The 12066-nt window shown below is 43.9% G+C and overlaps 1 protein-coding gene across 1 annotated transcript in view; it reads right to left on the bottom strand.

Moving 5' to 3' along the window:
* WDR70 (WD repeat domain 70) overlaps positions 1-12066 on the bottom strand; it is a 119868-nt gene that overhangs the window by 5176 nt on the left and 102626 nt on the right. Inside the window, exons 14-17 of the mRNA XM_079994872.1 lie at positions 7144-7244; positions 4564-4643; positions 3097-3213; positions 1748-1910 (exon numbers count right to left, since the gene is read on the bottom strand). Of these exons, the coding sequence (XP_079850998.1) occupies positions 1748-1910; positions 3097-3213; positions 4564-4643; positions 7144-7244 (461 nt within the window). The remainder of the gene's footprint in view (positions 1-1747; positions 1911-3096; positions 3214-4563; positions 4644-7143; positions 7245-12066) is intronic.

A 12066-nucleotide genomic window follows, 5' to 3' on the forward strand; every position in this document is an offset into this window, starting at 1 on the left:
CAATCAAATTGCCCTTCAGAGTCTTATTCATTAACTGTGCTATCCTATACATGGCGATTCAGTTTAGGAGGGTATATAATTGAAGCCTGAGTTATCTGCTAGCTTAGTTCTTGAGTGAGGGGACTTGTTATTTCTATTTAACAAATAGTACGGACCGCCTCATCGTCTTAGTCCAAGTGCTTTACATAAATAGGAAAAAATATTTATCAAAAATACCAATAGAACCCACACATTTTGAAATGAAGCAGGCACAATAAAACTACCAAAATATAGGTGGCATACACGCCACACATTTAAAGCATATTTTCACCCCCGCAAGATTCGGAGAACTGTCGTTTGTTAAGGGTGCACTCAAGGAAAGTCAAGAGGAAATAGCTGTGGCAGGAAGAAAAGTATGACTGGGCCTTATGAACAGCTTCCATTGCAATGGTTTTCATAAGCATCCTTTAGCTCTTTACATGAGCAGTGTAGGGCCCAGTCCACAACGGTTATAAAGTTAACAGCTGCACCACACTATAGGTGGCGACCGTTGGATGAGTTCTTATCACCCAATCAGGGTCAAGCTGAGTGGCAGGTTAACTGGTAAAGAGTCGTTTGATTGGTCCGGGCCATACTGGCGCTGGCTTTTAAATACAGTGGTGCCTTGCAAGACGAAATTAATCCGTTCCGCAAGTCTCTTCGTCTTGCAGTTTTTTCGTCTTGCGAAGCACGGCTATTAGCGGCTTAGCGGATTAGCACTATTAGCGGTTTAGCGGCTATTAGCGGCTTAGAAAAAGGGGGGGAGGGAAAAAACTCGCAAGAACTCGCAAGACATTTCGTCTTGCAAAGCAAGCCCATAGGGAAATTCGTCTTGCGAAGCACCTCAAAAGACGGAAAACTCTTTCGTCTAGCGAGTTTTTCATCTTGCGAGGCGTTCGTCTTGCGGGGCACCACTGTATTGCAGCAGTGCCTTGGGATGAACCCAAGAAAAAGGGACTTAAAGTGATAAAGACTAAAGGGGCACCATAGTCTGAGGTGTTTATATGTAAATATTCATATATATTATTTATCTATACAGAACTGGCTATGCACTCGGCATTGTAGAAGGCTAAGAAAAGCAAATTCTTGCTGAAATCCAGCAAATGCAAAACCCACTGTTTTTACGAAAAGATTGCTGGACATGTCACAGAGGAGAGAAATAATTTACAAGCAGCAAATTCGTTCAACTGGTCATTCATGCTTCTGTAAAAACCATGCAGTGCTTTGTGAGCATGGTGTGGCGTACGGTTCTGTGAGAAAAACATCCTAATTTCTGCAACATCCCCGTATCTGCAAAAGTGATGGCCAGTTTATGCAAAAATTAAATAACATATGTAAAAGGTAAAGGATCCCTGGATGGTTAAGTCCAGTCAAAGGCGACTATGGGGTTGCGACGCTCATCTTGCTTTCAGGCTGAGGGAGCCGGCGTTTGTCCACAGACAACTATCTGGGTGGGTTTTTTTAAAAAAACACAAATATATATTTTTAAGTTCTAATTCTATTTTACTCAAGTAGCATTCAAATGGGTTAGAAACTAGGTTTCCTTTTTTTTAAAAAAAAGCTGACATCCTATCCGTTTTCTACATTAGTGGCAACACTCCAAAAAAAGAGGCAGAGAATAGTGTTGTTAAACAGGTCTTCTGCTTATGTTCAAGCTCACCAGGGCTTTAAGACATATTTGCATATGGGTTTTACCCCCCGCCCCCCACACTTAAGAAAGGTTCCTTACTTAGAATATGCTGGAGCAACCCAATACGGGCTCTCCTCCGCTTCCTTTGCGTGCCGTAAAATGGCCTCCCGGGGGTTGCTATCATCGGTTTTATCCAGTGCAATATTCTTGACTATGTATGAAGACAGAGTCCCGCCATGAGTTCCGACACGCCCACCACGACCTAAAATAGGAGAGAATGAACAGATGTGCAAAGTGGCAAGCGAAGAAAAAAAAAGAGCAAACAGAAAAGATGAAGGGAAAACTACAGTCGTACATTGGTTTCCAAACAGCTTAGCAGTCAAACGTTTGGCTCCTGAACGTCGCAAACCCAGAAGTGACTGTTCCAGTTTGTGAACTATTTTTGGAAGCCAAACGTCCGACTGGGCTTCCGATTGGTTGCAGGAGCTTCCTGCAGTCAATCAGAAGCCGTACTTTGGTTTCCGAACGTTTTGGAAGTCAAACGGCCTTCCAGAACAGATTCCGTTCGACTTCCAAGGTACGACTGTAAAGGTAAAGGTAAAGGGACCCCTGACCATTAGGTCCAGTCGTGGCCGACTCTGGGGTTGCGGTGCTCATCTCGCTTTATTGGCAGAGGGAGCTGGTGTACAGCTTCCAGGTCATGTGGCCAGCATGACTAAGCTGCTTCTGGTGAACCAGAGCAGTGCACGGAAACGCCGTTTACCTTCCCGCCGGAGCGGTACCTATTTATCTACTTGCACTTTGATGTGCGTTTGAACTGCTAGGTTGGCAGGAGCTGGGACCGAGCAACAGGAGCTCACCCCATTGTGGGGATTCGAACCGCCGACCTTCTGATCAGCAAGCCCAAGGCTCTGTGGTTTAACCCACAGCGCCACCCATGTCCCTTACGACTGTAAGGTAAAGGTAAAGGTACCCCTGCCCGTACAGGCCAGTCTTGACAGACTCTGGGGTTGTGCGCCCATCTCACTCAAGAGGCCGGGGGCCAGCGCTGTCCAAAGACACTTCCGGGTCACGTGGCCAGCGTGACAAAGCTGCATCTGGTGAGCCAGCGCAGCACACGGAAACGCCGTTTACCTTCCCACCAGTAAGTGGTCCCTATTTATCTACTTGCACCCGGGGGTGCTTTCGAACTGCTAGGTTGGCAGGTGCTGGGACCGAGCAGCGGGAGCGCACCCCGCCGCGGGGATTCGAACCGCCGACCTTTTGATCAGCAAGCCCTAGGCGCCGAGGCTTTTACCCACAGCGCCACCCGCGTCTACACAAATGAGAAGTTGCATCAGCATCTACAAGCCTGTAACAGAGTTACAGAGATGATTCAGTCTTCCGCAAAGAAACACACAAATGGCCTTAGCAATGTTTTGCTTTCAAAATGTAGAAATTCTGGTTACCTGGTCCTGCTACCGGAGGTTCAGGTTTGTGAGATTTCATGGGATCCAGTCTATCCTTTTCCAGCTGCTTTCTTGTACTCCGCTGGCGTGGTTCGCGAAACATCGGAAGTGCATGAGCTAAAATAATAATAATATTATTATTTTACTTAAGAGATAGTGAACTTAAAGAAGTTGGAAGGGGACCTATGGCCCTCCAGATGACCTTGAACAACTTTCACCAGCCTGAGCCAGCATAGTCAAAAGCCAGGGATAATAGGAGCTGTAGTATAGCAGCTAGAGGATAGGATGATAGGACCTGTAGTCTAATGCCACAGATTCCTCACCTGTGCACGGACAATCATACATGGCTTGGTAACTGTATATACAAACTTGGCAGGTATGCTCAGGTGCAAGTGAAATGGTTAGTTAAAAGAAAATAAAGCCAAACATTACAGAAGCCCTGGTGTCTGGTTCTCCACATCTCCCCATAATTCAGGAGTGGAAACCTCAGGCCTGGGGACTCTCTTAAATCTGAACTTTAAGACTCTCCCTAGCAACAGCCCTATCCCAGGCCATACCCCTTCTCCCCAGGCCCCAGCTTTTACCAGCCCTGCTCCATGCTGCCCTCAAGGGCTTTGGTCTGGATGGAATATGCCCTTGAACTCTGATAATTCCTCTTGCTTACATAGATAAAGGGATAAAAAGCTCTGGTGTTTTCATTCAGGAACGCTCAGAATGGTTATGCATGGGCACAAATCTGATACGCAAGTGTTGCTGATGCAGCCTAATTCAGCTTTTCTTAAGTTTATTACCCTTAATAAAAGTACATTCTGGCTTTGGACGGCTTCAGAACCTTAGGAATAAACAGTTATTTCTTACATCTGCACGTTACGTGAAGCGTGAAAAGTCAAACTTTTGCTGGCAAGTGGCAAGCTACACAATTTTGCATAAAACATTTGAGGTTAACTATAAAAACCATTTCCATATGTGGAACGAAGGCTTCCTGAGGAATAATGAAGTAAAACGGCTCTCCTTGAAAAGTCAATGCCTCATCTCCACAGGTGAAAATGATGCATCTTAAGTAGCCGGAGGATGAAAAACTGAGATTCCCACTTACAATTTACTTTGCTAGAGTGGCAATACACTTTTGCTGGTGGGGTTAAGTCCCACTTAGAGGATGGGGCTCATAGCACAGCCGTCACCACTTCTCAGAAAGACTGAAGAATGTCAGGCTAAGTTGCTGCTCTGCTCTGTTGTTCAGTCCTGTCATTGGGACGAAATGAGCAGAGCACCCTTTAAAAGCTAAAAAGCCAACATTTGGGTTTTGGGGAGGAGTGTGGCCAATTTAAGTCTTCCCTGACTCCTTCCTGCTGATTGGCAGGATTCTGGTTTTAAACAAGGGCCTTGTAGCCCACTAGATCTGAGCCATAATGTACAGAGAGTTAAAATTATGTATTTAAATAAACAGTTACTTTAAGAGTTACTTACGTGTTATAATGTAATCCTGCGTGAGGGTCTCAGCCTGCCTTTCTTTTCTTTTTGTCTTTACAACACACAATTTTGCTCCCCTAGAGAGGATTAAAAAAGAATAATAGTACAAGAACTTGCATGCAAAGAGTTGAAAAGAAGTACTGGCGAAGTTCAGAAGCTGTTTTTACAGGACCATCGTAATATACGTTTACTTGGAAGCAAGTCCCCACTGGGACTCACCCCTCTAAATATGAGTGGCAAATTTTTTGTCACAAAATGAATTTGATCTTAAATCAGTATTTTGAGGTAATCTGTCTGCCAAGAACCCTCTTGAATCTCTTCCTTTAGGCTCACCCCACTGCAGGTGGAGAACGGCCAGGGTAAAGCATCTATCAACTCTCTGTTCCTTTTCATCTCTCCCTTCCTCCATGTAAATACATGGGTGTGCAGTCATCTTATTGTTAGTTGTAGTCTCTCTCTCTCTCTCTCTCTCTCTCTCTCTCTCTCTGTGTGTGTGTGTGTGTGTGTGTGTGTGATCCGAATCTGTGGCTGTTTGGATGTGCTCACCATTCCTGACCTTTGGCCATGCTGGCTGGGGCTGGTGGGAATTGTTGAGCACCAGCAACACTGGAGGGCCGCAAGTGTCCTATCCCTAAAGTAAAGGTAAAGGGACCCCTGACCATCAGGTCCAGTCGTGGCCGACTCTGGGGTTGCGGCGCTCATCTCGCTTTATTGGCCAAGGGAGCCGGCATACAGCTTCTGGGTCATGTGGCCAGCATGACTAAGCCTCGTCTGGCAAACCAGAGCACGGAAATGCGATTTACCTTCCCACTGGAGCGGTACCTATTTATCTACTTGCACTTTGACGTACTTTCGAACTGCTAGGTTGGCAGGAGCAGGGGCCAAGCAACGGGAGCTCACACCATCGTGGGGATTCGAACCGCTGACCTTCTGATCGGCAAGTCCTAGGCTCTGTGGTTTAACCCACAGCGCCACCTGCGTCCCTTTTATCCCTAAAGTAGAACTATATATAATCCTCGTAAGAACAAAGGACGGCTGGGTGTCTGGCTTGCAGAGTCACATATTTGAGACAACGTTAGAGACCATGAAGTTGGGTTATATTTGCATCTTCGGTCAGGCTTATTGTAGAAGCAGGTTCCTTTCGACCCATAAAGTTCAGGTCGTTAAAGGGGGCTGTCCGTTATGCTGGAGAAAACATTTTTTTTTTTTTTTTTTGCAGTCTGGGTTGCAAAGCAGCACCTGGGCAAATAAAAACTTATTTTTGTGGTTGCTAGAGGGGACAAGACTAAGGGATGCTAGTAAGGCTTTGCAGACAGACCTTTTTGTCCAGAATCAGGGAGAATATTAAAAATTTACACTAAAAGGAGGAAAGAGTAGTGGGGGGGGGGAGTCAGCTGAACCATCTATATTTCACTTTCACGTTTACTGCCTTTTTGATGCAAAGCTAATGAGAAGAGGCTGCCAAAACAGTGGGAAAGAACAGGAATTTGCCCATGTTTCCTTAATGTCTTCTTGAGTAAGAGCACAGCTGCATATGTAGATCACAAACATGCAAACTGGGAGCACTTGCTGCTTAGCCTAAATCCACTGAGTAAGTTTATTTAGTTATATATTAAGTCGACAAATTAAGGGTGTATCAAAATGCTTTGCACCCTCTTGCAATTCTTTTATAACGCATGTAAATCTATTTACGTAATTTATACCCTGCGCCTTCAACATAAATGCATGTTCCCATGGTGGCCAACAGAGGTGCAAGATACAAAACAAAAATACAATTTAAGAGTAATGATAAAAATAATTAAATAAAGCACACAAACTAATATGGCAAACTAAAACAGCAGCAGCCTATTTAGACAGGAAAATCAAAACAGCTCTAAGATTTTTTTTCTTTTTTTTTCTTTTAAATGCTCACATTAGCAGCTCTTAAAAAGCTTTGGGAAAACAGGAATTTTTGTCTGGCGCCTAAATGATAGCAGTGAGGTCTCCAGGAGGGCCTCCTCAGAGACAGCATCAGACTGTAAACATCCTGGTTTCGTATCATGGTTTGGAGTCCAAGATTAAACCACAGTTTCCAATTTCATAACGGAAAACTCTTGTTTAAAGTAACCAAGATACAAGCACTGAAGCCAGGTTGAGACAGGAGGAGTGCATAGGGAATGCATGCACACGATGCTCATTCTCAGCTTAATAAACCATAGTTTATAAAGTTGGGATCGCTGAATTGGAGCAGGCACAATGTGTCAGCGGTGCAACATTTCAGAAACGGGATTCCAGAAATTTAAAAAAAAGCAATACTAAGTTCCAATGGGAAACACGGCCAGTTTGAAAACACAAACTACTGAAAATGATTTGTAATTATCTTTTTGACCACGACTCTCAGTCATCTGGGACTGTTGGCTTTCCTTTATATGTAAAACTGAATAAATAAATATACAAAAAAGGAAAACTGGAAAACACAAGCGACCATTCCCCGCTCCTCACCTTTTAAGAAGAAACAGTGAATTCAAAGAAATCTCGCATCTAAGCAAGCATTTATACATTTTAAGAAATAAGGTTCAGATGCAATTAATTAAATACCTTTGACTCTTGAAGGGGTCATAGTATACTTTAGCCAATCCATTCCCTGTACCAACCATGATTTGATTCAGCTTTGGATGCCAGAGACAACGGACAACACTCTGAAAAGTAACATTAGTTCTTGGTTAGCGATTTTTTAGTTCTGAAAGCCAGGACAATACCCAGTTTTAGGGGGAGCTTCCCTTTTATTTTATCACATTTCACCTATATTTATCTTCAGGTAATACTCAAGAGGTGCACAAGACCCTTAAGCCACAAAGACTCAGTCAATTACATGTGTAGAAACCAATGATCATTTACTTACTTACTTCTACACCATACAACATACTTCCACAGCAACTGCTGTTCAGGTGGCAAATAAAAGTCTAAAACAACCACCCCCCTCCAAGGGATCCTTTTTTCCCTCTGCAAGATAGGAAATTCCTAAACCAGCAGTAGTAAGCAAGCAGACCATTTGGAAATACAATATGCACCACTAACCATGATCTTGTGCCAGATGGAAAGGAAAAGGGGGCTTCCAAATTTAGGGTAACAAGCTAGATTGTAAAAGCCACATAACTTATTTAATAAGGGAACATAAAATACAATTTTATTCTAACTGGGAAGCCTAAATTAAATTTAATACGACTTTGGAGCCTTTTAAGGCATTCTGTTATAGGATTCCCACTTTGTAGACCAAAGGGACTCTGTAGGCATATCATATTGCCAATTTCTAAACCATTTGGCCAACAATCCTACCTTTCCCCAATTTTGACCTCATTTCTAGTTTGTTTGAATGTTAAATATGGTTCATTTGCTTGCATGTACAGCAAAGTAAATTAATTTAGACATAATATATAACAATAAGGAAACAGACATGAAATGGATGAATTCCTAGATCCCAATTATTTCTGTTTACTCTTGTTTGTGTATGTTCGAGAAATTTGTTTTCTCTCTCTTGCATTTGTTAATTTGGAAATTCAATAAAAACATTTTTTTTAAAAAAAAATATGGAAATAGTTCTGTTAATATTCTCCCAGAAAATATTTATGTGAATAATCAGGTCAGCTAAAATATGCTTGTTTAAAAAAAAAGTGATATTAGAGAACAGCTTTTGCTATCCTATCAAATATTCTTCAAAATTTGGAGTAGTAAAGCATAATCTGTGTTTGCAACTGGGCACTCATGCAAGAATCTGCTGGGAATGTTTGAAGTATAGGGATATCTGTTTTAGATACGAGTTCTTTTTCTTCCAGTCCCGTGCTGCTTTGCTTTAATGGCTTTGCTTTAATGATGTAATTATACACAGTATGAAGACTATTATTAATTACCTAAAAAGGTTCTACACATTTTGGCCAACCCTGTTGTTTCCTGACATTTGCCCCTTCCCCAAAAGGTAGGGGTAGCTCTCTCAACTTGCACTGTCTCTTGGATTTGCAGTGTAAAATCAGAGACAATCTGTCAGATGGCTGTGGTGGTTGCTCGAGAGTAACGAGGCAGGACCCCGACCTGTTTTTTACAGGCTTTATTCTTGGTGCAAACTATTTACAGTGAAGAGCATCGTAAGTTCATGTCTGTCTCAATCGCTAGCAGAATCTGGGAGTGGTTGGTTTTTGTACCTCCCCCAGCATAAAAGTCACGTCACCACCAGCCTTTTCCACCCCTCCCTGCGCCAAAGACTACTGCGCAGAATGGGCATTGGCAAGGGCGTGCTTCCCGCCTCTCCGGCTTGCTCAGGCTCAGCGTTAAGGCTCTCCCTAGCATCCCCTTGCCCTGCACTTCTTCTCCACTGGAGGTGGGGCTTTCCTCCTCGCCGGAAGAGGAACTGCTTCGCAAGATTTTCGGAGGCTCCCTATAACACAACTGCCCTTCCATCTCTCGTCTCTGAGCTGATGGCAGTTCCCTGACACAATCCCCTGGTTCCCTCCCTACCTTTGAGCTTGAGACAGTTGTGGTGACATCATTTCTGGAATCATGTTGCACTTCTGAAGTTAGTGCACTTAGAGCACTTCAGAGGCACAGGAAGAACACCATACCAGGCCTCTCTTCCCCAGCTTCAAACCAAAAAAGGGACAAAACTAATCTCATAAGGCCTCATGCAACCTGAAGAAAATTTCCAGCTTCTGTCTCCAGTTCCAAGATCAGGAGGAAGCTCGTTGTTTGTCGTTTTAACACTATGCTTCTGAGCATCTCTGAAGTGCACCACCAAAAACTCCAGCCTTCCTCTCATCCATGAAGAAGGCAAGGATCATCCCCATAGTTGCACCACCCACTCTGATGTCCTCCACAATCCCTGCACCTCTCCATCTCCAAAGCGAGGAGGAAGCTTAGGCTGGTGGAACACTTTCCACTGCAAGCACAACAAGAGAAACTGTGGACCTCTTGAGCCTAAAATGGTTGCTTCTGCTTGCAACTCATTGAACAACACTGTTGTGGCTGTTTCTTTAGATGTGCACTGGGATTTCAGCTATGTAGCGCTTCCTGCCTGAAAGTGTGGGATGCAAATATTCTAATAAAATAAAATGGAACATTAGGAAATGCAAAAAAGGAAAGTGTGCCTTTTCTTAATATGTACAGTGGTACCTCGGGTTAAGTACTTAATTCGTTCTGGAGGTCTGTTCTTAACCTGAAACTGTTCTTAACCTGAAGCACCACTTTAGCTAATGGGGCCTCCTGCTGCTGCCGTGCTGCTGGAGCACGATTTCTGTTCTCATCCTGAAGCAAAGTTCTTAACTCGAGGTACTATTTCTGGGTTAGTGGAGTCTGTAACCTGAAGTGTATGTAACCTGAAGCATATGTAACCCGAGGTACCACTGTACTGTAGTCTTGCAAATGGTCCCTTTCCTGGTTTGCCCATGATGATTAAGAATTGCTTTGAAGTGACCAGCCTTTTCTACCACTGCAAAGCCTCCCTTAACACCCTCTTCCAGATAAATACAGCTGTCAGGCACAGGTTCAAGACCAGATTAGTGTTCCCGGACTTCATAAAAAGTTAAAAACACAGAGCTAGGTGTCGTCAGTTCATTGATGTTATTCAATGTATTTTAGTGAGGCATCTTATGGTAACAGAATTAACAGGAACTGGTAGAAAGACCTCCCATTTCTGTTTGTTTACTGGACAGTTGGCCAATTGCCTGCTTTCGGTGGGGTTGTATTCCCCCTGAAGGAGCAGGTTTGTAGTCTGGAAATGCACCAGGACCCATCTCTGTCACTAGAGGCCCAGATGACCTCAGGAGTGCCTGCAGTTGGTAATACTGCTATGCTCATTTCTGGATGGCAATAGCCTGACCACTCTTGTCCATGGACTGATAACCTCCAGATTGGATTACTCCAATGTGCTGTAAGTGGGGCTGCACTTGAGGCAGCCCTGTAGTGAACTGACTGCTCACTGGGGCGAAATGTTGCCACTGTATTGTGCAATGGTTGAAAGAATTGCACTGGCTGCCAATCAGGTCCCAGGCTAGGTTCGAAGTGCTGGTATTGTTGTACAAAGCCCCATATAGCTTGTGTCGAGAAATATTGCCTTAGTCCCTACAGACACTGTGTTCTACAGAAGGCATCCTGGAGATCTCTGTTGTATTTTTGGTGCATACGAAAGATGTTCCTCTTTCAACTAACCTGGTAAAATCTCCATCCCAACTGGATATTGTTTTGGATTAAAACTGATTTTATGTATGTGCTACAGTGGTACCTCGGGTTACATACGCTTCAGGTTACAGACGCTATAGGTTACAGACTCCGCTAACCCAGAAATAGTACCTCGGTTTAAGAACTTTGCTTCAGCATGAGAACAGAAATCGCGTGGCAGCAGCAGGAGGCCCCATTAGCTAAAGTGGTGCTTCAGGTTAAGAACAGTTTCAGGTTAAAAATGGACGTCCGGAACGAATTAAGTACTTAACCACTGTATTGTTGTTTCCAAATGTTTTAAGTGTTTTCTAGAAAAAGTTTAGGGACGCAGGTGGTGCTGTGGGTTAAAGCCTCAGCGCCTAGGGCTTGCCGATCGAAAGGTTGGCGGTTCGAATCCCTGCGGCGGGGTGCGCTCCCGCTGCTCGGTCCCAGCGCCTGCCAACCTAGCAGTTCGAAAGCACCTCCGGGTGCAAGTAGATAAATAGGGACCGCTTACCGGCGGGAAGGTAAACGGCGTTTCCGTGTGCAGCTCTGGCTCTGGCTCTGGCCAGAGCAGCGATGTCACGCTGGCCACGTGACCCGGAAGTGTCTCCGGACAGCGCTGGCCCCTGGCCTCTTAAGTGAGATGGGCGCACAACCCCAGAGTCTGTCAAGACTGGCCCGTACGGGCAGGGGTACCTTTACCTTTACCTTAGAAAAAGTTTAATGTATGCAATTGTTTTAAATATCTACCTACCTACCCATCCATCTTTTTTACATACATTATTATACTGTAAATCACTTCCTGATGTCTCATGTGAAGCGAGTCATAAATTTAAACAACAAATAAATTACAGTCTTGAATCTGTACTCCATTTAAGCCTATAGCAGTGTGTTAGGAAGAGTGAAATGCTTTACTTCCTTTTTACTTGGGAGTTCTGTAATAATGCTGCAAATGAGGCAGCTGATGTTTGAATTTCAACTGCACCCAAGAGACAAATGAGCTGAGTCAGAATTGTAAGCACTGTAATTAAAAGCAAGTCACAGGATCCGAGGCACTTCTGCAATCAGATTTTCCTTCTTGTGCAAAATCAACTGGAGGAAGATTTATAGTGTTTTGCATAAACCAGCGCAAAACATTTGGTTAACCCTCTGGCCCCACTTGTTAGTTTGCGGCTCTGCGAATTTGGAACTCAGAAACAGTAAGTATTAGCTATACCTGAAGATGCAGTGTAAAATTCTATTGTCAGAATGCTATTACAGATTTCCTTAAAGCAGATTATTGCTGTGCTTTTCCAGTGGTTTAAAAGTGCCCTTTTACCATTTCCTCTCATAGTA

The sequence above is a fragment of the Podarcis cretensis genome (assembly GCF_951804945.1).
Source record: "Podarcis cretensis genome assembly, chromosome: 11".
In the NCBI taxonomy this organism is placed as follows: Eukaryota; Metazoa; Chordata; class Lepidosauria; order Squamata; family Lacertidae; genus Podarcis; species Podarcis cretensis.